The following is a 24,653-nucleotide window of genomic DNA, read 5'->3' as shown; positions in this document are numbered from 1 at the left end:
TTTGGTTATATTTTAAAATATTAGAATGATATTATTATTTTATTTTAAAAAGTAAAGAAAGATTATTTTAACATAAGAGAAGAAATTTAATAATTTTTTTATTAATTTTTTTTTTATGTATTTTAAATTTTATTCTATTTTATTACTATTGTGATTTTCATTCTCATTTTTATTTAATACTTCCGATCAAACGCCACCTTAAAGTTAAAGTTAAACTTATGTACTTACAGTCTAATGACTTTTTATTTTTTTAATTTACAAAGTTCAAAGTTCAACTATCTCACTCATGTCATGGGCAGACTTTTCCATGTGGGGCAAAAATTTTAATTAACAAAAAAAAAAAAAAGTAGATGGCACAAACTCTTGGGTGACTTCCAATAGTTCCATGGTTAACTGTTTGAGATGAAGATTTTAGAGTAGAAAGAAGAAGGAAATTTAGCCATGGAATCAGGATGATGAGCTGAGTTTCGCCTCTCTGGAATAGCATGATTTTGAAAAACTAAAGACTGAATGAAGCTCTAAAGATCGCACCTGGCCCCAATACTACTCATACTCGGAAAAAAAATCTGTATATTTCTCTCATAAACGAAGACTAAAGACTTCATTTTGATAAAATCTTCGAACATAATGATAAAAAAGAACACTACAAAGTTTGACTCTTCACTAGGCCTCAGGTATTTGTTCTATGTGCGATATTGAGAAAAGATTGTGTATACCCATTTCGAGTTTTGATCTTTTTCGGTCAAGTTTCGAGGAAATAGCAAGATTGAGGTTAGATCGTATCTGGGATTTGTTTACACTTATCTAAAGTTCGGACCTTTGGTTGATTTTGATTCAATTCTATAATGGAGAATGAGACTACTTATAATGGAGGGTTGGAGATTGAAAAATTTAAGAGAGATGATATGGAAATTGCACCATGGACCAAACAGATCACTCTTCGTGGGTTGGTGGCAAGTATAGTGATTGGAATCATTTACAGTGTCATAGTAATGAAGCTGATTCTCACCACTGGTATGGTCCCAAATCTCAATGTCTCAGCTGCTCTTCTTGCTTTTGTGTTTGTTAGGACATGGACTAATTTGCTTAGCAAGGTTGGAATTGTGTCATCTCCTTTCACTAGACAAGAGAATACTACAATCCAAACTTGTGCAGTTGCATGTTATGGTATTGCTGTTGCAGGTTAGAATTTAAAATCAAAACAGTGTTTGACTTTGTTGTTATGTTTTTCTTTGCTTTGAGTCTTGGGATTTTATTATCTTTTTTCTTTTTTGGGTGTGAAATGCAGGTGGGTTTGGATCTTATCTGTTGGGTTTGAACCAGAAAACCTATGAACAAGCAGGAGTTGATACAGAAGGCAATACTATTGGGAGTACTAAAGAGCCTGGTATTGGTTGGATCACTGGTTTTCTCTTTGTTACTTGTTTTGTTGGGTTATTGACCTTGGTACCTCTTAGAAAGGTCTTCTAGCTCTCTTTTGGTCTTTCTCTTTGATGTTTTCCTTCTCCAAATTCATTCATGGATGAAGTTATGTGCTGACCTTTTTTTGTAGATTATGATTATAGACTACAAACTATCTTATCCAAGTGGAACTGCTACTGCTGTTCTTATCAATGGTTTTCACACACCTAAAGGAGACAAAATGGCTAAGTAAGCAATGCGGTTTTTTCTCAATCTTTCTTTTGATATCAAACTAAACAGAATTGAGTATGGAAGAAGTCTTAACAAGTTGAGGCTTTTCTATTTTGTTGATTCAGGAAACAGGTTGATGGGTTCATGAGATTCTTTTCAATTAGTTTCATATGGGGTTTCTTTCAGTGGTTTTATTCAGGTGGAGATCAATGTGGATTTAATCAGTTCCCAATATTTGGATTGAAAGCTTGGAAAAACTCGTAAGTGCTATGTATTACACTTTAAAAGACTCCATTCCACTATGATCTGCTTATGTCATCATAACCATCATCATCATGATTGACTGAAAAGAATAAATATATGATTATTACTTTGCAGATTTTACTTTGATTTTAGTGCCACTTACGTTGGGGCAGGTATGATCTGTTCCCATCTAGTGAACTTGTCTTTGCTTCTTGGTGCTGTGCTCTCATGGGGTGTAATGTGGCCCTTGATAAGGGGTCTTAAAGGAGAGTGGTTCCCTCAAACTTTATCAGAAAGCAGTATGAAAAGTCTAAATGGTTACAAGGTCTAAAGATTTGAGCTCTTTTCTCAACTATATATTCATCTTTTCATTGATTTTTTTTTTTATTTCTGAAATACTATTTTCTTTACTTAAATTCAGGTTTTCATCTCCATAGCTTTGATACTTGGAGATGGGCTCTATAACTTTCTCAAGATACTGTTTTTCACTGCCACAAACATCCATACCAAAATGAAGAACAAGGCCCACAAAACATGTAAATAATGTATCTTAACTCAGTTCAGTTGTTCCTATAAATAGCTAGCAATACCATTGTATAGGTGTATAACCAAACTGTCTTGAATAAGTTTTGTTATTTGTATTGTTCACCTTGATAGCAATAAAGATACCTTGCAGATTTTCTTCTCCAATCATCAGTCTTTCTGTGAGTGAAAAGTGAGAGACTTGAACCATCCACTAATGGGGATAATATAGTAACACAAAATCTAAGTATTTTTCTTGTTATGATTCTATGAAGAAGTAATTGATTGAGTAGAGTGAAGATCTAGAAAAAAGTGAAAAAGGGTTTTTTTATTCTTTATTGTCCATAATAATTTTCTCACTGTTAGTAGTCTTTTTACCTTTTAAAGTAGGAACATAGTGATAATGGCAGTATTTGTTTGATTGAAGAAGTTTCTCTTTTATTGAAAGTGTTCACTATTTTTGCCTAAATATTTATAACTTGTAGTAACTTTTGCTGATATGAGTATCTTTAATTGCAGCTATAAACAATCAAACTGAGACCCTTGATGATCTTAAAAGAAATGAGTTGTTTGTAAGAGATAGCATTCCTCTTTGGATAGCATGCGTCGGTTATGGTTTCTTTGCCCTCATTTCCATCATTACTATCCCAATAATGTTCCCGGAGCTCAAATGGTACTATGTGGTTGTTGCCTACATTCTTGCACCTTCTCTGAGCTTCTGCAATGCTTATGGTGCTGGTTTAACAGACATGAACATGGCTTATAATTATGGTAAAGTGGCTCTTTTTGTTCTTGCAAATCTTGCTGGAAAGGATAATGGTGTGGTTGCTGGGCTTGTTGGTTGCGGTTTGATCAAGTCCATTGTGTCCATATCTTCTGATTTGATGCATGATTTCAAGACCGGCCATCTCACTCTGACATCTCCTCGATCCATGCTTGTAAGCCAGGCTATCGGGACTGCAATAGGCTGTGTGGTGGCGCCTGTCACATTCTTCCTTTTCTACAAGGTCTTTAATGTAGGGGACCCGAATGGTGAATACAAAGCTCCATACGCAATAATCTACAGAAACATGGCAATTCTAGGTGTTCAAGGCTTTTCTGCGTTGCCTCAGCATTGCTTGCAGCTCTGTTATGGCTTCTTCACATTCGCCATTGGAGCCAACCTTCTTAGAGACCTTTCACCAAAGCATATCGGTAAATGGGTTCCCCTCCCAATGGCCATGGCCGTTCCTTTCTTGGTTGGTGCTTACTTTGCCATCGACATGTGTGTGGGAAGTTTGGTTGTTTTTGTGTGGCACAAACTGAATGATCAGACTGCTGCCCTGATGATTCCTGCTGTTGCTTCGGGTTTGATCTGTGGAGATGGTTTGTGGATTCTTCCCTCATCAATACTTTCATTGGCCAAGGTTCGTCCTCCAAATTGCATGCGCTTCTAGACAGCAAACTAAGAAGAAGAAAATAACTCGAATTGTGCTTCCTTAGATAGAGTTATGCTCTTTCTGACTCTCGAGAGCAATTCAAATGGTCTGGCATGTGGTTTGTTAGTATAAGGTTCGAGATTCGAGTCTCTCCTGGATATCCACACAATTTCGATGTATATTAGAGCTCGAGCAAGGTAAGAGAAAGGGAGGAGAGTCAGCTGGCTCACACAAAAGAGAGCACAAGTACTCTACCAAGGTAAGAGCGAGAATTTATTCAATTATAACATCTGCTATGATTAAGTTCTGAATATAAGTAGAATTCTCTGACCACCAAATTATACAAAGGAAATTTGGCTAGAGTATCGTCAACACCATTACAAGATCTATTACAATACACAAAACTAATGCAACACTAATAATATTAGTCTAGAAAATTAGTTTGTTATATTTTGCTATACAAGGAAATAAAAATGTAATGACACTTTTTTTTATATATTTTGAAATTGATTCTTGACAGAGTTTCTCCCACATGAAAGTTTTTCCATTGTTTGCTTGAGCTTTGCCCATCCAATCTAAAATCTATAACATGGTGACAAATCAAGTAGATGATGTGATCTTATATATAAATATATAGATTTGTGTAAAGTCCATGAATTTTATTGAATTTCAGGTGTGGTCATTGAAAACAAGTGAGTGGCATGGTTGAACATACTTACATATTTATTGAAACTCACACACCAAGACAAAAACATTAAAGTCCATATTCATATTTGGATATTTCTTATCATGATGTTTTCAGTATCTTTTCTCTTTAAAAATATTATTACAGAACAGATTGATTGAGCCACACAACACAAGTTTACTTAACAATATGGTTCTTTTTCTCTATGATTTTGATTTTGTGTATTATAAAAGTGTGTATGACATTATTTCTTGGAAAAATTGAACAATAAGTGATTTGAAATTCATAAATAACTGTATGAAACTCTTGTAAATATATTTTCTGAGTCAATACACTAATTTATTAGGCAAAAATATAAATCAATGTGATGTTCTTGTGGAGTTTATGTCTCTTTTTTATAGATGATTGTTCTACATTCTGGGATGTTTTTGCAGAGTTTAAGTCTCTTTTTGTAGATGATTGTTCTACACTAAAAAAAGAAAATGTAGAAAACAACAAAATGGTATTTTTTTTTGTTTCAATAACCAATTTTTGTCACTATTTTTTCATCTACTTTCATTCTTTCATATTATTTTTTCATAATTTTAGCTCTCTTTTCGTAATTTTATTTACAATTTTTCTTTAGTAATTTAATCTCGTTACTTATTACTTTTAACAATATCTATATTTTGTAAATTTATCTAATAATTGTTTTAATCATACAATTTTTTTTTGGCTAATGAAATAAAAACAAAATATTTTTATTAGAATATTAACCAAACACTTCATATTTATTTTTTTAAAAAAAATTGCACTTATTTATGATAACACATCTTAACAAAACTAAAAACATAGTCAAACATGCTTTAGTCATTTTTTTAATGAGTGAAAGTCTCCGATCATGAATAGAATACTAGAGAAATTTTGTGAAGGTTCACTTCATGCTTTTTCTTTAATAGTTTTTCTTAGAAAAAAAAATCAATATTGGGTGGTAGAAAATTTTGAGAGAAGAGTTGAAAAATGAAAACACATGTGATATGAAAATCTCTATTACTAAAAATAAAAATTAATTTCATACCAAAATTCTCATTTAAAGCAAAATTATAATTTATTTGTTAAAAAAATGATAAATTTATTGTCGTCCTTGCCCTTTTTCTTCATTCCAACTAGGGCTCGTTGCCTGTCCATGGCTTTGGATGTGGCCTTGGTCGGGGTCTAATTGTTTTCCCACCATATTCGGCTTTTGTGCCTTGTTTCTCCCCTCTCAATCAAGTTTTCTTTTTCTTTTCACTAATGGTTTCCTTCTTGGGTGTGAGGTGTCGGTTTTGCCACCGTTGGTGTATCGTATACGTCTCTTTTATTAGTTGGATTCGATCATTAAGAATAGGCCTTGGTAGTGGTTGGTTGGGGTTTCGGGTTTGGTGTTAGGTCTTTTGGTTCGATACGAAGGTTGTGGTTGGTTTGTGTTGGCTTGGCTATGCTGGGTTTTGGCTTTGGGAGTCCGATTGATGAAAGGGTCGTGTGGTCAAGGGCGTCTACTAGTACTTGGGATCTGAAATTCTCACTAGGTTATGGGTGGTGTTTGGTCACTGAACCTTTTATTTGTGGGTTGTTTTTATTTGTGATGTTTTGTTTTTTAGATTGATTTTTATTTTCAATAATGGTGTTTTATCACCACTCTACTATTGTTATTGTAGTAGGGACTAGGGATTGTTATGATTATGGAGGGGGTAATTGCCTTGCCCCCGTTTGGGTCATTCATCTGTTATGGAATGGCTCAAAATACTTCTGTGGCATGCCGATCATCCCTCTTCGTATTAGAATATGGAGTATCTCCAGATATTTTTTACCCTATATTTTATGAGTCGTGCTTTCAACAGCGTGATTCCTAAGCTGTGTTATTACCTAATAGCATGATTCATTTATAGGTGTATTTTGTCATATGTTCATTAGGATTAGAAATCTATTATTTTCGTAATATTTTGAAGTTTTACCACTGGCAATTTATTAATTTTTTAGTTAAAGGTGTTATTAGAATTTTCTTATTTTTATTGTAAACGACATGTTTTGTCTACTTTTAATAAATCTGCTCCATGAGTTGAACTTTGCATAATTTATCTATAAATTATTTTTTTTTATTTATTTTTTTTTTTGAGAAACAAAATTAATATTTTGTTTAGAACTCAGGTTTTACGAAAGATATATATTGAAAAAGTAAATATTATTTTGGACTCTGCATTAAGTTACCGATTGAACTTTCTATTTTGTTAAATGATAAATTGGATATTGTATTTTCTAAAATGGTACAGAATAGTACCCTAAATTGATTTTTGTCAAAATAAAAGTTAATAATAACACAATCTAGAGTTGTTACGATAAAACTGGGCACATTTTCTGTATTTGTACATGCTAGAAATTATCTTCAAGTTGGTTATATTAAAAAAAAATATAAAAAATTGAGTTCGGGATACTATTTTATTCTATTTTAGAAAATAGAGGATCAAATTTGTCATTTTAAAAAATAGAAGATTCAATTGATAACTTTTACAAAACATAGAGTCGAAAATGTAACCCATTTTTAAATGTACTCATAAACCTTTTTTTTAATAAATTTATATGTTGTTAATTTTTGTATAATTATATTTAAATCTAACTCTAAATTTGTTTAAACATATATTTTATCATTTTTTTGTTTGAATTCAAATTATATATAAAAAGTAGATCTTTTTCAAAAAATCTTTAGATAATTTAATTTAATTTTTTAGCATAAATTAAAATTCCAAACAAATAGTAAATATTATTGAAAATTATAATATAGTTATTTAAAATATTATACAAAATTTTGAAACATTTAATATATCAAAAATAAGATTCAAACAGTCACAATTATTTTATTTTATGTGCATAAAATAAATTACTTAAATATTATTTTTATATTATAAAGTATTCTCAATTTTTTAAAATTATACAAAATATCTTAAATAATTGTAATGTATATGCTTATAAAAAATTAAAGGCTAATTAGTAATTTTTCCCCCTGAACTTTGAGTAGTATATCGTGCCCCTTGAACTTTTTTGGTCGTTAAAAATTCTCCTCGAACTATTGAGATTGTTAAATTTAAGGACTTTTGTCTAATTTTATTCAATTTTACTGTTTCAATGATTGTTTATGTACTAAACCATGCTCTCCAGACTTTAATATCTACCAAATCATGCCCCTGAACTTTAATATGTACTAAAACATGCCCCTTGAACTTTCATCCATGTTAGAATTTTTTACTAAAATTAGAGAAAAGTCCTTAAATTTAACAATCTCAATAGTTTAGGGGGAATGTTTAACGGCTAAAAAGGTTCAGGGACACGATTTAGTACATGTCAAAGTTCAGGAGGAAAAATTACTAATTAGCCAAAATTAAATTAAAAAATTTCTCCAAACGAAACATATAAAAAAAAATATTCTTTGCACATTCGAAAAGCACCCTTTTATTTTATATTTTGATTGAATGGAACATCATGTATGTAATTTTAAATAGTAAAATAATAATTAAGCAAAAAAACATAGTAAAATGTTATTTTAAAAATCATTAGAAGAAAAAAATAAAATAATTACATTTTATGGAAAAAAGAAAAATAAAGAAAGAAAAGCTTCATCATTTTTCTATTAACCTTTTATGGAATTTGTTGTTGTTGTTGTTGTTTTTACTAATGAAACGTATACAACTTGAATTGATAAATTTTGAGACGAAAATACCCCTCGAATAATGTATAATTTCCTCCCAAAAACAAAGATTAAGACCGTAAATTCAACATAAAACGAAGGGCATTTTAGGAATTAATAAAAATCTTCAAATATATATATATAATCTCCACAAATAATTAATAATAATAATAAAGAAAAGAAAGCATTACATTTACTTAGTGACTCTGACAAGGTTTGACGAGTGAGAGAGAACGAAGAAGAAGAAGAATTCTCTTCCTTCGTAAAAGCTTTTCTCCCTCGTTTGTAACGCCCAGTATGATCTCAATTCTCAATCAATTTTCAATCTTTTTTTCTGGGTTCTTTCTATTTGATTCTTCTAACGATTTCTGTGTCGACTTTCATGGATTTTTTTATTCTTTATATTTTTCAAATTTGTTTACATAATAATTATGAGGTTTTGTGGGTTTTCAGTTAAGAATAATGGCTTCAGATCCAAAGGTGCACAAATTCGAAGAAGTGGCTCAACATAACAAGACCAAGGATTGTTGGCTAATTGTTTCGGGAAAGGTCAGATCTTTTTTCTCTTTTGATTGGTTTTGGAGTGAGGATTTAGTTTTTGGATTGATTGGTCAACTTAAGACTCTGTTTGTTTGCTGAGAAATTTGGTTTGGGAAACTTGTATAAACTAATTTTATCAAACCTGTTAACCTAGGTGTTGATTTGCTGGGATCTTAATCCAATTCGGATAATTGTCACTTTAGCCTAATTTTAATTGCTACCAATATTGATAAAATATATTTGTGTGTATATTCATATATAACATATAGGGAACTTATTCCTCTTGGGTACCAGTCCCTTTACACTCTTAGTTACAAAATTAACTCAATTATGAAAGGAAGTAGAAGCAATTACTATCCCCATATTACATATATATTTGTATATGTGATGTAATGTAGTGTTTATTATAAAGGGCCTAAATGCTTGAATATGTATACTAAATGAAGTCTTCTTCTTCTTTTCTCCTCTAAAAGACAAAAAGTTACAACTTTTATTATGTTGAAGTAGAAATAAGTGAAATCTCTTCAACTTGAGTTTTGGTAGTTTGCATACAATAAAAAAGTTATGACCAACCAAAAACCCCATTTTCAGGAACTAGGTAAGGAGAAAAAGAAAAGTTCAATTATGATCCAAACTCAAGAATTTTGTCACAGCCTTCTTCTTTATTATTAATTGTTTTCTGCTTTTTGTTTTTCGTTCTATTGATCTTTCATTGGCATGGAGTTTATTTTGAACTCATGTAGTTAGTATCTGGATTCAGGTGTATGATGTTACGCCATTTATGGATGATCATCCCGGAGGAGATGAAGTGCTGCTATCAGCTACTGGTAATGCATTCTTCATCATATTAACTGTTCCAATTGAAACTATGTATATTTTTTGTGGGGAGGCAACATTGATCTAATACCCCAAATGAAGACTCTTTTTTGAGATTAATTTTGTTCGAAAACCTTTGCAGGGAAAGATGCAACCAATGATTTTGAAGATGTAGGCCACAGTGATTCAGCTAGAGAAATGATGGAGCAGTACTACATAGGAGAGATTGATGCTGCAACTGTTCCGCTAAAACGGACCTACATTCCACCGCAGCAAACTCCACACAATCCCGATAAGACACCTGAGTTTGTCATCAAAATTTTGCAGTTCTTAGTTCCGCTTTTAATCTTGGGTTTAGCATTCGCTGTCCGACACTTCACCAAGCAGGAATAGGTTCAGATCAGAACTGTAGAGAAGGGCAGAGTGGTTACTATGCATTTGGAAGAACAGTTATTTTTTGCAGCCATTGTTTAATTATGTGCTCTTCTAATCAAATTGAGAGTCTGTTTGAGTTGATTAGTTTCTGTGTTGTTCTCTGTTTTCTATGTTCTTCAGTTCATTTTAGTTGGAACTCAACTTATAAGTTATAATAACAACAGTGTGCTCAGTTTCATTGTTTATTTTTCTTCTTTAATATTAATATGGAACTTAAATTACATATGCATATCCTATTTGTGGTGTTTGAAAACACATGATATATGATTATTCTTAGAAGTTTCAGAAAGGAATTAGTAATGATATAAATGTAGAGAAAGAACTAGAACTTGTTACGCATTCCTTTCTTTCACTGAACACATTCAGTTATCTAAACAGAGTCCTTGTTTGATAATTAGAACACGAAAGTAGATTAGAAGTCAAGTAGAACCACGAAGTAATGGATTCGTGGGATTGCTTGAATCGGTAGTTAAAATTAACAGGCTGGTTTAGTATGTTGTATTATATTGTATTTTATTATATTATATATATATATTATATTTTTATATATTACTATGTTAAATTTTAATTTATACTAGGTGTTCGTAAAAGTGGAATGAAATAAGGGTTTGCTTGAATCATAAAACAAACTTCTTCCTCTAGGTTTGGTATTACGTGTAAAGCTAGGTTTCTCGGCACGATCACCCAAGAAGCTAAGGTTCATGCTCTTATTATTGCTCACTCAAACCTTGTAAATGGAGCGTTGGACCACTATATTGATTCTTTTACGAGCATCAACTTCGAGGGCCTCTTTCGTCTCCTCAATGTCTTTTTTGGCCTTCTCGTCAATGTCAAATAAGGATTTCTTCAAAGTTTCGACCTTGACCTTTAAATCGTTTTTGTCCTTCTCATTTTGGAGCATCTGTTCTTCTAGATTATCATGTGAATAAAATTAAAAGTAAATATTAATAATAGAAATAAATAAGACACATGAATTTTTACGTGGTTTTATATTTAAATCTACATAGTACATGAGTCCATATTATTTCTGAGTTCTTGATTTGTTTAAGATAACAAGATATCTGATACAAAGTAGTAATCTCTAGGTTTTTCTGCACTTAATTTTTCAAGGTATTTCCTCCCAAAAATTGTTTGTCCCTTAAATCATAGGTTCTATCCTTATTTATAGGATTTTTAGGAATGACCGTTATTCCTTTTTGTTCTCATCTAGATAACCGTTTATGAAACATAAACAATCTCCACATTTTATTTTACAACATGTGGGATAAATAAATTAACTATTGGTAAGCACTTTTGTACTTATCTTGAAATTATCTTATTTGCCGAGATAACATACCTAAAATATGCCTTGCCTTCTTCAGTAATATTGGGAATTACTAGGCGTATGTTCGAGACGTTAATTGAGGTATCTTCTTCGCTTTTGCTGTCTAAGATAGGTCTTAAGATAACACTTAGAATTGAATCTTTTGTAGTCCTTAGGGTAAATCTTCTTACGTCGTTTATGAGCCTTCCGAGATGGATCATTTTTTGCTCATATCTCTTAGTCTTTTAACATACTCATGAGTATGTGGGTCAATGAGCTACAAACTCTTAAAGAACTTATTATCTACCTTTTCCAGCGACTCATCCCTTCATATTCTATACATGTCTTATTTATCTCGGTCATGTTTGAGATAGGCCTATGATGTTGTTATCTCGCTAATAATTGTATTTCTAATTTTATCGCTTTTATTTGACAGACATATTATAATACAATGCGAGACAAACGTATCATTTAATTGTATCATGTCTCGAGGTGAGAAACCTATCCCATTCCTCATGTTTATATTATTCCTTAATTTTTAAGACTTATATCCACATGTCATCTTCATATTAATGCTTGAAATATGGGCGTTACAAGTTTTTCTATTTAAAATGATTCATGTGGTCGACGATGACTCGTGGGTCGAGTTTTTGGTTGTTCTGGCAAAGGTCTCATATTCATATGAGATGGTTCCAGAACATCGAGTCGTGTTTGCCTTAAATTTGGACCATTTAGATTATGTGGAATTTCTCTGTCAACAGGAATCTCTCTTGTATTCACAGGTTGTTGCTACTAGAATATGTAGGGTTGTTTGTATTGTTCTCCTTGACAAGAACATTCGACGCCCTTTTGGTCCTTGACCCACCACGAGGCCTTCCTTGTGTTTGTCTTGCTGGGGGTTCAAATAGTTTTGCATGTGTGTTATTAGCATTCGCACGCGCTATAGCGGCTTCACGCTTTAATCCAGCATTTCTGTGGTTAGGCTTGGCTAACCTTTGTCGAAGTTGGCAATTTTTTAATTCCCTCAAGGAACATATCTAGTGGGGTCTTATGCCCCTCATTCTTTCATTCTAGAATGGTTTCCTCGTTATCAGTTCTTTCAAAGTTCCATTTAGGAGGATTTTTTCCTGTATTTAGATCATTGGCAAGTTGAGTCCCTTGGGGCTCTTTTCTAAGGTGATGAACCGTTTCTTCTTGGTCGACGGGAATGTCTTGAGAAGTATTGTCCATAATGCAAACTTTTATTTTTGGGTAGGAAGATGTGTTTTTAGAGTTTAATTTTTATATTAATGAAAGCACGAAACTGTTAACTCGAAATTTTGTTAACATAAATTAGAGTTGACAATTAATGCTCAGTAAATATTATATGTTATATAAATATATATATATATATGTATATATATTTAATAGGAGAGATGGATTTTTACGTGATTTTGTAATTAAAATTTACATACTCCACGAGTTTTTTCTATTTCCAGTATTCTTAGGTTACAGATATAATTTGGCAAAATTTTGTCTAATTTAAAAAATTGGTCGTCTCTTTTAAACCGTGAACATTCCTCGTATTTCATATATTTCGACTAATAGATGAGAGAAATAACATACAACCACTTTCATTTTAAATAAGATAATTGTTCTATTTGACTTGGTTTTTATCTTCTACAACATAAGATTGTGAAGATGTTTGATTGTTTAATGTATGGTTTTCGAGGAGTTCACCAGCCCTTAGATGCACTTTGGGTAACATATTCTTCTGAAAACATACCAATAATATTTCTGAGGTTATAAACAAGAGCAAGTTTAAATAGGTTAAGTCTCAACATTAACATTATCGACACTAGAAATATTTCTAAATGCCTTTACGAGTTTAACTCTTTAATTAATCCACCTAATTTATTCCTTGTCATGTAACCAAACTCATTATTTACAGCTTAACAATTATTATATTAAATTGTGTTTATATTATATTTTTATATAATATGAAGTTAAATTTTTATTGATATCAAACTATTATATATTTATACGAACATCAAAATCAATACCAAATATAATATTATATAAAAAAATATAATGTACAACATAATTTATATAATGCTACACAATCCAATAAATAGAACATTTTTTTCACCATATTTCTGTGTTTTATTTTTCCTTCATCACTTAGGTACAAAAAAAATTTCTAACATTGCTATACATAACAAGGACAACAAAAATGAATCAATCTCTCTAAACACATAATTATTAAAAGAAAAAAAAAAACATTAACACAATTAACATTTATAAATTCAATTTCCCGTGTAAAAAAAAAATAAAAAACACAAAATTAAAAAAAATAAAATCTAATCACCAACCAAAATAATAAATTATATCTCATACCATTTACCATTTAAAGAGATAAGGCTATACACAACAGAGCAAGGATCAAGGTATAGAAATGGAACCCATTAATGGCGGCTGCTGCTTCTGCTTTCGATCTTATATCTTGACCTAAACCCGGCGGAGATGAGAGATGTGAAGGAGGGCCATCTAATCCAGGCGTAAACTCCGGCGAGAAAGCAATATCAGGTGGCTGAGCCGTACCCGAAGCAAAGGGTGTTCCTGGTTTGGGAGTCGTCGTCGTTATTGGATTCTTCCCAAAAATCTCTTTGGGTAATAAAACCCCAGAAACCCCAAAAATGGCGACTGGGTTTTGATCAAAAACTGTTTGGGTCACCGACACTTGAACGATACCTGTATTGATTGCTACCGATCCATTAACCCTAGAAATGTTGAGAGTGAAGCTTCCTGCGCCCATGTCTTCCGTAGCTAATGTGGGTTGAACTGGGTTCACAATTGATTCAAGCGAACCCAAAGGATAATAAGAATGAAGAACATGGAATTTCAACACCACTGCTTTCTTATCGGCCGGTAATGATTGAAGCTCAACATTTGACGGAAGTTGAGCGAAAGCAGTATCGACTGGTACAAATAGGGTTATTCCGGCACCACCTTCGTCGGCTTCAAATTCCTCTACTACGCCGGAAGCTGCTAACATCGAAGCCGCAACGTTGAAGTTATGGCCGTCGATTAAAGCCTTAGTGATATTCAAACCTAATGGCGGTCGAGTCTCGGAAGCCATTAGATCGAATCCGTACGGAACGAGAAGAGAATTAACAGCGAAGACACTCACATTGTACGGTAGGGTTTTGATAGGGTTAAGAATGGTAGCATTCGAGGGTGAATAAGGTGCCGGAGATCGGACTGAAACAATTCCGGTGATTGGATCGCGGGTGATGTTGACCGAACCGAAGTTGTTGGTGGCGCGTCCGGTGGTTTGAAGGAGCGTGGTGACAAGCTTACCTGAGGAAGAGATCCGGCGGAGATCGGAAGGGGAGAGGTATTCGAGGAGTATGTGGTATCGGACGACATCAGCGCGTGAGGATGAAGATAAGCGGCGCGTGAGATCTGATGAAGCGGAGAGGTATGTGTTTGGGACGGCGAGGAGAGTTATGGAGGATCGGCGGGAGAGATCGGCGGCAAGGGAAGATGATGAGGAGGAGAGGAGTGAAGCGAAGTCGGAGAAGTCTGGGAAGGAGGAGAGGAGGTTGGTGATGTTGAGAGCGGCGGTGGGAGCGGTGGCTATGGCGGAAGAGAGGAGAAAGAGGAGGAAGAGTATGGATGGTGTAGGGGTAAAATGGGAAATGGGTAAGTCTGCTTCCATCGCCATTGTTGTTTCTCTCTCAAACACTCTCTTTCTCTCTCTTCTGTTAGTGAGTGAGAGAGTGAGTTGTATAAAAACGAAGATTAAGACAAAGGGTAGTTTGGGAATAATTGAAGATGTTCGAATGTATAATAATAATGTCCACAAATAATAAATATAAATGAGAGTGTGTACTCATTTCATATTTTGTATTTTATTTAAATATAAGTTTGTATTTTAAATAATGTTTATTTAATATTTTGTATGGGATATGATTTTAATTTCATCTTTCACTCGGATTCTAATCCTTGACGACGTGATTAGATGAGAGAATTATTTGATTTGACGGCTGAGATTGCTCTAGGAGTAATTAGGGTTAAAAAGTAGAAACGTACCCTAATACTCATTTGATGTACTTTGAGACCCATCTAATGTACCACGGAATACATGTGAAAGTACATCACGAGACAAAATCATATTCCCACTTTGTATTTTAAAATTGTATATATTTATGTAACATTTGGTTGGAAGTAATAGAATAGAATGGAATGGAAATAAAATAATTTTCATTAAAATTTTTTGTTTGGTTATATTTTAAGTATTAGAATGACATTTTAATGGAATACTTTTTCCACTATTTGATGGAATGACTATTCTATTAAAGAAAAAAAGATCATTAACAAAAGAAAAAAATTAATGATTTTTTATCAATTTTTTATGCATTTTAAATTTTATTTCATTCATATTCTGATTCTCATTCTTATTCTTCTATTTTTATTCATCCCAATTAAACGTCACCTTAGTATCCTACATTTAAAATTTTTGATAAAATTTTATCAATTAAGTTGTCTAAAATTTTATGAATTCTGAAGTCAGATTTAATTATATGATTACAGATAACTGTTTGGTTAAATTAATAAAATTATATTTATTAAATTTTATTTTAGGGTACTAAATATATACAATTTAAAAATATAAAATACCAATTAAGTATTATTGAAAATACAAGACACCAAATATGTTTTTTTTATCAAAACACAAGCTACTAAAATGAGTATATTCTTTATAAATGAATGGCTAATTAGATTTTTGTCAGACTTATGTCTAATTTTATTAATTTAGTGATTGATAATTTTGATATCTAATAAATCATGATAATTTTGAAATATGTTAAATTATATTTTTTTAAATTTTTATTTAGGTTAGATTTTTTTTTTCTAAAACCAATAAAAAAAAAAAGAAAAACATTAGATACTGACTGTGATCTTAATTCTCAATCTTTTTTATGGGGGCTTTTTATATTTGATTCGTTTGTCGACTTTGATGGATTATTTTATTCTGTTTATATAACTCAAGGTTTTGTGGGTTTTGAGTTAAGAATAATAACTTCAAACATAACAAGACCAAAGGATTGTTTTTGTTTGTTTGTTGGTTTGATAGAAACGTTAGGATCAAACTAGAAAATCAAAATAACCAAGAATGGTTATTACAAAATTAAAATTACAACCCAAAGTCTGTTTTTACTGAGATTGAGCATAATGAACTGATGGTGCATGGTGGTTAACTTGTTCCTGCACTGCACCACCACATAGATAGGATAAACATGAACCAAGCAAAACAGTTTGGATGGTCGTTGCTGTGTTAGAATTTGATAAGATGCACGAGATTTCATTCCAAAATCATTTGATAACGAGAGAAATAACTCATTTATGTTATATATTCTATTATCTTTCTACATATTAACAATGTGTCAATATTGGAAGAGTCTGTTCAGGAAGTCCGAAAAGGGAGGCCATTAGTAAAGACACACCATCACATTATCTTGTGTCTCTCATGAATTTTTGCTTTTGTTGGTGAGAGGGATTCAAGGATTGTTGGCTCATTATTAAGTTAAGTGTCTGTTTGGTTTTAATTTGGGTTAGGTTTGGGAAACTTGTATAAACTAATTTTACTAAACTTGTAACCTAGCTGTTTGATTTGCTGGGATCTTGATCCAATTTGGATAATTATAATTAATATTGGGAAAATATTGTGTATGTGTATATGTGTAGATATTAGGGGTGTGCATAGATCGATTTAATCTAATGACAATCAAGTGATCTAATTATAATCGATCGCTAAATATTAGATATCCAATCGAGATCGGATCAGATGTAATTTTTATATCTAATTAGATCGGATCTGATGTTGGATGGGTGTCCGAAAATCTAATACATTCAACATCCAAGCGAACTAATTAGTATTTTTATGTAGTTTGGATGAGTAATTAGATTTTATATTATTATACGTAAAATATATATGTATATATAAAAGTCAACATTAGAATTTTACTTTTTTTTTCTTGAATTGGGTGGATCCAATCTAATCCAATACATACTTGATCTAAAGTATTAGATGAATCCGGTCCGTTCCAAAAATACTAAGTCTAAAATATTTGATAAACTCAAATTAAACCAATAAATGTAATATGTAAAATACATTCAATGGATAGAATTGATTCAATCTAACATTCAATGGATGTTGAATCGATTGGATAACTGAAATTAGTTAGATCGATTCGGGTGATAAAATATATCATTCAATATATAATTAGATCGAATCAGGTGATATAAATATATCATTCAATATATAATTAGATTGAATCTGAATATATCTAAAAATATTAGATGCAGTCCCGTAAACACCCAAAGTGAAGATATTTCTCTTGGGAAACAGTTTCTTCACAATCTTAACAAGCAGTTTTGATTGTTACCCACCCCATACAATAACAATTAAATTTGCGTGTTTGTAAAAGGTGGAAGTAGTGTATATTATAAAGGACTTAAATGCTTGAAAATGTATACTAAATGAAGTCGTATTGTTTTTTTCTCCTCTAAAAGACATTAAGTTACAGCTTTGATTATTATAAACTTACTGTACTTGAAGTAGAAAATAGAGTGAAATCTCTCCTAACCCGAAATTGAGTACACTCAACTCAACTTGAGTTTTGGTTATTTGTATACAATAAAAAAGTTATGACAATCAAAAACCTCATTTTCAAGCACTAGGAATGGATGGATCCAAACTCAAATTATCGAATTGTCTTTGGAATGGAGTTTAATTTGCACTCATGTAGTTAGTTTTTGGATTCAGGTGTAATACTGCTATCATCCCGGAAGTGATGAAATACTGCTATCATCAGCTACTGGTAATGCATTGTTCACTTTACTTGTTCCCCTTTCAACTATGACTCTATTTTAGATTAATTTTGTTCGAAAAACCTTTGCAGGGAAAGATTCAACGAATGATTTCGAAGATGTAGGCCACAGTGATTCAGCTAGAGAAATGATGGAGAAGTACTACATAAGGGAGATTGATGCAACAACTATTCCACTAACTAAAACCGACCTACATTCCACAGCACGAAACTCCACACAATCCCAATAAAACGCTTCAGTTTGCCATCCAAATTTTGCAAGTTTAGCATTCGCTGTCCGACACTTCACCAACCAAGAATAGGTTCAGATCAAAACTATAGAGAAGGGCAGAGTGGTTACTATGCATTTGGAAGTACACTTATTTTTTGCAGCCATTGTTTAATTATGTGCTCTTCTAATCAAATTGAGTTGTTTGAGTTGATTAGTTTCTGTGTTAACTCATAACTTATAATCACAACTGTGTGCTCAGTTTCATTGTTTATTTTTCTTCTTTATTATCAATATATACGTGTGTGTGTGGTGTTTGAAAACACATGATATATGGTTGTTCTTAGAAGTTTCAGAAAGAAATAGTAACGATATAAATGTGTTAATATGTAGAATGGTAGATGAACTATTTCACTAGTCATTTTCAATATGAGCCAGAAAAATAAATAAAGAATAAGATGCCATCTTTATCAACTAAATTATTGGACGGCAAGACTTATGTCAATGCCCTTTTGGAGTGATTTTATCATTATTGTTGTAAGATATGAGATATTAAGCAGGCTTTATCTACACAAGTCTAAATCATTAAATCATCTATATTCTTCTTATTATTATTATTACTATTTCAACTAAATTATTGGATGGCAAGATTCATGACTTGAAAAAGAAGAAAAGAAAAGAAAAAGATAGGAAGAACTAGAACTTGTTATGCATTCATTTCTTTACCTACATACCTAAAAGAAAGGGAAAAAAAACAAGAATTTTGGGATAAATAAGACCAAGTAATTAATGGATTTTCTTTCATCCCCATAACAGCAGCCTCTACATGCCCAAAAGGCAAATTTTTAATGTCCCAAAAAAGATCGTTGTATACAAGAGAAAGCAGTGGAATAACAAGACATCCAAACAGATGGGATTTTGTTGCATCAAATTTTTGCCTCAACAGAGCCCTTGTTTGATAACTCTTTTAAGTTTTCATGGCAAAAAAATCTGTGACAGTCCCAGCTGCTAAGCTAAGGCATTAGGATTTTTGTTTGGTTTTGTTTTTTTGCTTATCTTATGACCCAATCTGAATTGCCCCACATAGAAGAATGAAGCAAAAGCAGAGCAGAACATAAGATAGAATAAAGCATAGAAATTAGCCAACAAAAAAAGATAAGCAGTTATAATGAGAGAGATGACTCTATCTTGTCATGGAGGGTCACCACCAAGTCATGAGCATCATCTAGGAGCTTCCACACATCAAGTTGTCCAGACATGCTATTACACTCCCTTAAGATTTCATCCATGCTGCTGTACTTCTCTATTATCAATTTCCTCTTCTGCAACACTGATGCTGCAATTGCAAAGAGTAGCAGGTCTTCTGTTGGCGGGGCTCGTTGCCTTATCCTGCTCCATGCTGATTTTCCTATTCCTGCTCTTATGGCTGCCTGATCGGCCCACATTACCTCCCATAGGCATAAAGTCTGCTCGAATGTCAATTCTCTCCTAAACAGCACCACCACCATCCTATAAACAAAAAAGCAATCCTCGGCCTGAAGTTTCTCCAAGTGCCGGTACAGGTGGGAGTCTTTGCTTTTGATAATTTTAGAAACTGTATTGAGCTGCCTTCGAATTCCAACCTCGTCAAGTCTGAAGTTATGCCGAGCCTTCTTCATGAAACCCACGAAACACCAGAAAGCCTCGTGATCCTCGGTCATCACAGTAATTATGGGAGAAAGTAGATCACTCATACCCTGGCAGTAACCAATCTCTGGGTCATAGAGTGCATAAGCTTCAAGAATTGCAACCAACCGGGCAGCATGAAAAATCCTGCACGGCTCCAGGTGATCATAATCCTTCAAACCAACAGCTTCAGCAGAACGTCGTGCACTTGCTTCAGATACAGCAGCTTGAGTCGTGGAATAAGGAATCCACTCCGAATTAGCACGAACTGCATCAAGACGAATGATCCGTTGCCAAGAGGAAAAATCTTCCATTGTGGGGAGTTTTGGTTTGCTTTCTGTAGAAGGAGAATCATCCTTGGAAGTGACTTCAGGATCAATCTCCTCCTCTCTACTTTCCGATGCCGTGAAAGTCTGAGTTACTTCAGTGTCTTCAGAAGAGTCTGAGTCAGATGAGTCAGTGTTTAGTGCAGAGGAGTCAGCATTTGTGATCCGCCTAGAACCTTCATCTCCATCCAGCAAGGTGCTGGAAGCTTCCCCTGAATATTCCATATCTGGGCTCCTTCCCTCACTAGAGAGCGATTCCCTGGCACTTACAGCATCCTCCGAGCTGGGAGACCCCATTTCATGAATAAAACCCCCAGTATCACCATCATAGCTGATTTCTCCATTCTCATTTAATTTAAAGTTCTCATTGCTGCGTTTTATAAGCCGACGGCATTGTCTGCGGAGTTTATCATATTCCTTCCTACACGTATTGGTAAAAGAATGTCATGAAAGAATGACAGGATCACACGAAAACAAAATTAAACAAAGCATAACACAGGTAGAATAAATAAAACAAAATGCCTAAATAAACAGGTATAAGTACCTTTTCTCGGTTCTTATCGCATCCCTTTCTTCCTTTGAGCTGTTTAATTCATATCTGTTCAAATAACCACCATCAAAAAGTCAAATTATAGAAGCAGGACTTCACCATTCTCAATATACAACATAAACACAGATGCACCTATCCTATGTTTAAGTGCATCCACCAAATGTAAATCACAGAGCATAAAAATATCATAACAAACACTGGACTACAAGTTCCAACATGCATTCAACAATAGTGAGGATAAACACATCCCAAACCTTCCCGTCTTATGGTTTTGATTGATTAACAAGTACTAGTGACTACCAAAATAGATTAAAATAAATATCAAACCATATAGGAAAAAAAAAGTGCATTACTAAATTATTTAAAGAAATAGGTGAAGCTTGCTTACACTCCAAGAAGGAAAGGCCAAACCTCAGCCCTGATACTTGGATCAACACCCTACAATTAAAAAGGTAAAAGATAAATAAATCTAGTTTGAGGCCACACTGAACATGGTCAAAAGAATAATTTTTTTAGAGAAGCAGATATATATGCTTTGTAACAGTAACTCACTCCGCTTCGAACTTTTTTCAAGAACTTTACTCCACCATCCCGCAGTTTCCCATCTGGTGTAAACAAAGTCCTCCACTGCCGAGTTGAAAGGGCGTGTTTTCTTTTCCTGCGGGACCAAGATGATTTAAGACGTCCCCTGAAAGCAAAAGAGTACCACAGTTAACTATAGTAAAGACAGAAGAGAACATTAATGTAGAACATATGAGTAAATAAGTAACAGACTATCGCCAACAAGTTAATAACGTACATAAACAAGATCAATATACTAAGATATTGATAGTTTCAACAATTGAGCACATAACAATTAAGAATGTGGAAAAAATGGTCACGAAAAATTGGGATGTTTCTTTTCCTTGACTAGCTCATATTGGGAAGGATAATGAATCATTGAGGGTACAATAGGGTGGAGAACTGGGTTAACAGCAACGATAGCACAGCCAAAAATACTATCACCATATCAATGTGTTCACACTATTCTTGACCTAAACAATTTGGAGCAAACCCATTGCTGCTTTGATGTAACACAAATACGCCCAATGATCACCAAGTAAAGTTAGTTACTACAACCCAGTACATTCCAATTTAAGGTTGTAACTCAAGGAAAAAGCTAAAGATGGCTTAATGAACTGCTGGGTCCATGTATTTCTTATCACAAACTCCAAATCTAGCCCAATTTCAGTGAGTATCATAATTCTAGCACATGTTTAGAAAAAAAAGAATACAGTACATTGAAGTTAGTAGATCAAGTCATTCCCATGAACCAACAAGATCCCATGTGAAGAAGAAAAAAGAAAAAAATCTAACTAACAGTTACAGTGATTAACTACTCACAAACCAACAGTGAGAAATATGGTCTAAACTAGACAGAACAACTACCAAGATTCCTCCAATCCAAATCCAAAAAAAGCAACAATTTATTTTCTTTAAGGAAAAAAAAGTATATCTATCTATGGCAGAATCAAAAGCAGGATCGACTGATTTGAAAGAAGTGGAATGATCCCAAAAGAAAAAGGGGAATGAAAAATCGGAGGGAAACCCACTAAAAGAAAGTGGATTGAGTTACAATTTGTAGTGGAGGCATGACTAAGTATCACTCCGAGATCGAGATCTGAGATGAAATCAAATGAAAACTACTGAAATACACGAAAAAAAAAATATACATATATATATTGATAATTACAACTAACAAAAGAGCTAAAATTTGATTTGATGGATAGAGAGACTCACCGATCGGAGTGGGAACAATAAGCTGGGGAAGAAGAAGTAACAACAAATAGAACCGAACGCAAATGAATCCACGACGACGATGATGACGACGACGATGATGAAGAAGGAGAAGAATTTGAAGACGAAGTGTGGCTTCGTCGAAGAGCTTTCATCTATATCCTTAAATACTCTCTAGTGTAAAAAAAATAAAAATGGGGAAAAATCAAAGAAACCCCAAAAGAAAAAATCGAAAATGGCAGTCGAAAGCCTCTTTCTTTTTTGGTTCTACTGGTCTAGGGTTTTGTTCAGACAAAGCTTCAAAGATTTTTGGATATGGCTTCCTTTCCTTTTTATCTTTTTTTTTTCTGTGTTGAATTAATTACGAATTAGTAATTACCTACTGGCGGTGTAGAACATAGCCACAACCACAGCGAAGCCCGCCAAGGCCGTGACGGCGACGGCGACGTTCGAAGGCGACGCCGCCCTGAACCAAATTCCTCCCCCGCCACGGCCGCCGGAGATTTGGATATCGTCGGTGCCGGAGGGGAACATGGAACTTCCTACTAAATTACCTTTATACCCCTGGGTTTTCCCTTCACTCTCTATAGTCTTTATCCCCAAAACCTAAGGTCTTCTTCTTCTTCTCCAATGAAACCCAAACTCAACTGCTTTGCTTTAGAGACTTTTTTTTTTTCTTTTTAGAGAGAGAAAGAGAAAGAGGGAGAGAGAGAGAGACTAGTCTATATATATCTCTATATTTGCTTCACTTCATATAATGTTTTTTGTATTTGATTAAATGCCCCTAAGTTATTCTCAAATTCAATATTGGACCCCAGTTTTATTAAATATTTGGTTAATGTAAAGTTTTGTCTCTTGAACTTTGATATATACCAAATAATACCCTTTGAATTTTTCAGGTCATTAAAATTTTTCCTCAAACTATTAAGATTGTTAGATTAAATGACTTTTGTCCAATTTTACTAAAGAAAATTTGACATGAATGAAAATTTAGGTCGCACAATTTGGTACATATTAAAGTTTAATGAGTATGATTTCGTAAATATCAAAGTTTGGGAGAACAGTTTAGTATATGGACAATTGACATAGTAGTAAAATTAAATAAAATTAAACAAAAGTTCTTAAATCTAACAATCTTAATAGTTCAGGGAGAATTTTTAACGACTTGAAAAGTTTAAGGATATGATTTTGTACATGTCAAAACTTAGGGGGTAAAAATCTAAATTAGCCTAAATATTTTGCAAAAGAAAAATTTATTTGAACCTTACAAATTTCTAAAAATATCTCATTTTAATAATTTTTATTTTATGTAAAATTTATATTTTTAATTAAACTAAATTTTTTTTTAACTTTTTTCTTTCAATTTATATTCTTAAAAAATATAACTATTATAATAAAAATATAAAAATAATTTAAATAAAAATAAATTATATTTTAAATATTATAATAAAAAAATTATATGAAATTTTCTTTAAAAAAATATAAAACATGTATATACAAGATTAAGAAAAAAAAATCAAAATAATTATTAAAATTAACGAGAAATTTTTTTTAAAAAATATATTAAGAGTAATTTTTAAAAATTATTTAAGTTTATTTATTTTTTAATAATATTTTATGGGGTACAAATAGAAGTCCTCCTTTCAAAAAACATCATTCTCACTTTTATTGGACAAAAATACCCTCATTTGTTTATTTTGCACATGAAACATAATTTTTAATTCAGAAAGAATATAAGGGCAGAATTGTATTTTTTGAATTTAGGGGATACGTATTGTATTTCTTTTTTATTTATTTATTATACATAAAAGGTGCGGAATATGTGGATTCATTTCCTTTTTAAAATAAGGTTCTAATTTCTAAATATATTATTTTGTTTTTTTATTTAATAAAATAAGTATACCAATTTAAATTTGACTACCATAATGACTTTCTCAAATGACACTTTCTTCTCCTTCAAAA

The 24,653-nt window shown here is 32.6% G+C and overlaps 4 protein-coding genes across 7 annotated transcripts; 2 read left to right on the top strand and 2 right to left on the bottom strand.

The window, feature by feature from the left end:
• Positions 1-291: 291 nt before the first annotated feature.
• Positions 292-4,787, top strand: LOC115716191 (metal-nicotianamine transporter YSL3). 2 transcript variants are annotated; one of them, XR_009685512.1, is made up of 8 exons: positions 302-1,182; positions 1,289-1,461; positions 1,553-1,650; positions 1,758-1,892; positions 2,011-2,200; positions 2,297-2,411; positions 2,917-4,074; positions 4,489-4,787. XR_009685512.1 is itself a non-coding variant. In XM_030644932.2 (7 exons), exons 1-7 carry the CDS (start codon positions 846-848, stop codon positions 3,831-3,833), a joined length of 1,965 nt encoding a protein of 654 aa, XP_030500792.2. In that variant the 5' UTR covers positions 292-845; the 3' UTR covers positions 3,834-4,332. The 2 variants fall into 2 exon arrangements, 1 of the variants encoding a protein (XP_030500792.2); XM_030644932.2 differs by lacking the exon at positions 4,489-4,787 and having other exon boundaries at positions 292-1,182; positions 2,917-4,332.
• Positions 4,788-8,344: 3,557 nt separating this feature from the next.
• LOC133033078 (cytochrome b5-like) lies at positions 8,345-10,173 on the top strand. The gene is made up of 4 exons (XM_061107645.1): positions 8,345-8,492; positions 8,651-8,746; positions 9,498-9,564; positions 9,696-10,173. Exons 2-4 carry the CDS (start codon positions 8,660-8,662, stop codon positions 9,944-9,946), a joined length of 405 nt encoding a protein of 134 aa, XP_060963628.1. The 5' UTR covers positions 8,345-8,492; positions 8,651-8,659; the 3' UTR covers positions 9,947-10,173.
• Positions 10,174-13,398: 3,225 nt separating this feature from the next.
• On the bottom strand, positions 13,399-15,206 carry LOC133033077 (fasciclin-like arabinogalactan protein 4). Its single transcript, XM_061107644.1, has one exon. It carries the CDS (start codon positions 14,995-14,997, stop codon positions 13,678-13,680), a length of 1,320 nt encoding a protein of 439 aa, XP_060963627.1. The 5' UTR covers positions 14,998-15,206; the 3' UTR covers positions 13,399-13,677.
• Positions 15,207-19,135: 3,929 nt separating this feature from the next.
• Positions 19,136-23,455, bottom strand: LOC133033076 (rab GTPase-activating protein 22-like). Of its 3 annotated transcripts, XM_061107643.1 has the most exons (6): positions 23,071-23,211; positions 22,695-22,865; positions 21,468-21,603; positions 21,304-21,353; positions 20,910-20,963; positions 19,136-20,786 (listed from the first exon to the last, which is right to left on the bottom strand). In XM_061107643.1, exons 2-6 carry the CDS (start codon positions 22,844-22,846, stop codon positions 19,538-19,540), a joined length of 1,641 nt encoding a protein of 546 aa, XP_060963626.1. In that variant the 5' UTR covers positions 22,847-22,865; positions 23,071-23,211; the 3' UTR covers positions 19,136-19,537. The 3 variants fall into 3 exon arrangements, with proteins under 3 accessions (XP_060963626.1, XP_060963624.1, XP_060963625.1); XM_061107641.1 differs by lacking the exon at positions 22,695-22,865 and having other exon boundaries at positions 23,071-23,455; XM_061107642.1 differs by having other exon boundaries at positions 22,695-23,433.
• Between the last annotated feature and the right edge of the window lie 1,198 nt (positions 23,456-24,653).

The sequence above is a fragment of the Cannabis sativa genome, unplaced genomic scaffold, assembly GCF_029168945.1.
Source record: "Cannabis sativa cultivar Pink pepper isolate KNU-18-1 unplaced genomic scaffold, ASM2916894v1 Contig2, whole genome shotgun sequence".
Taxonomy (NCBI): Eukaryota; Viridiplantae; Streptophyta; class Magnoliopsida; order Rosales; family Cannabaceae; genus Cannabis; species Cannabis sativa.
Note: the sequence above shows the minus strand (reverse complement) of the source record. Positions and strands in the feature narration are given on the sequence as shown.

Excerpts from the sequence above, each read along its gene's own strand:
- LOC115716191 (XM_030644932.2), top strand. The coding sequence starts at position 846 with ATGGAGAATGAGACTACTTATAATGGAGGGTTGGAGATTGAAAAATTT. Across the intron at positions 1,183-1,288 it reads TTATGGTATTGCTGTTGCAG|GTGGGTTTGGATCTTATCTG; the intron begins GTTAGAATTTAA and ends TGTGAAATGCAG. Across the intron at positions 1,462-1,552 it reads CCTTGGTACCTCTTAGAAAG|ATTATGATTATAGACTACAA; the intron begins GTCTTCTAGCTC and ends CTTTTTTTGTAG.
- LOC133033078 (XM_061107645.1), top strand. The coding sequence starts at position 8,660 with ATGGCTTCAGATCCAAAGGTGCACAAATTCGAAGAAGTGGCTCAACAT. Across the intron at positions 8,747-9,497 it reads GGCTAATTGTTTCGGGAAAG|GTGTATGATGTTACGCCATT; the intron begins GTCAGATCTTTT and ends ATCTGGATTCAG. Across the intron at positions 9,565-9,695 it reads AGTGCTGCTATCAGCTACTG|GGAAAGATGCAACCAATGAT; the intron begins GTAATGCATTCT and ends AAACCTTTGCAG.
- LOC133033077 (XM_061107644.1), bottom strand. The coding sequence starts at position 14,997 with ATGGCGATGGAAGCAGACTTACCCATTTCCCATTTTACCCCTACACCA.
- LOC133033076 (XM_061107641.1), bottom strand. The coding sequence starts at position 23,225 with ATGTTCCCCTCCGGCACCGACGATATCCAAATCTCCGGCGGCCGTGGC. Across the intron at positions 20,964-21,303 it reads TGGCCTTTCCTTCTTGGAGT|ATATGAATTAAACAGCTCAA; the intron begins GTAAGCAAGCTT and ends TTATTTGAACAG. Across the intron at positions 20,787-20,909 it reads GCGATAAGAACCGAGAAAAG|GAAGGAATATGATAAACTCC; the intron begins GTACTTATACCT and ends CAATACGTGTAG.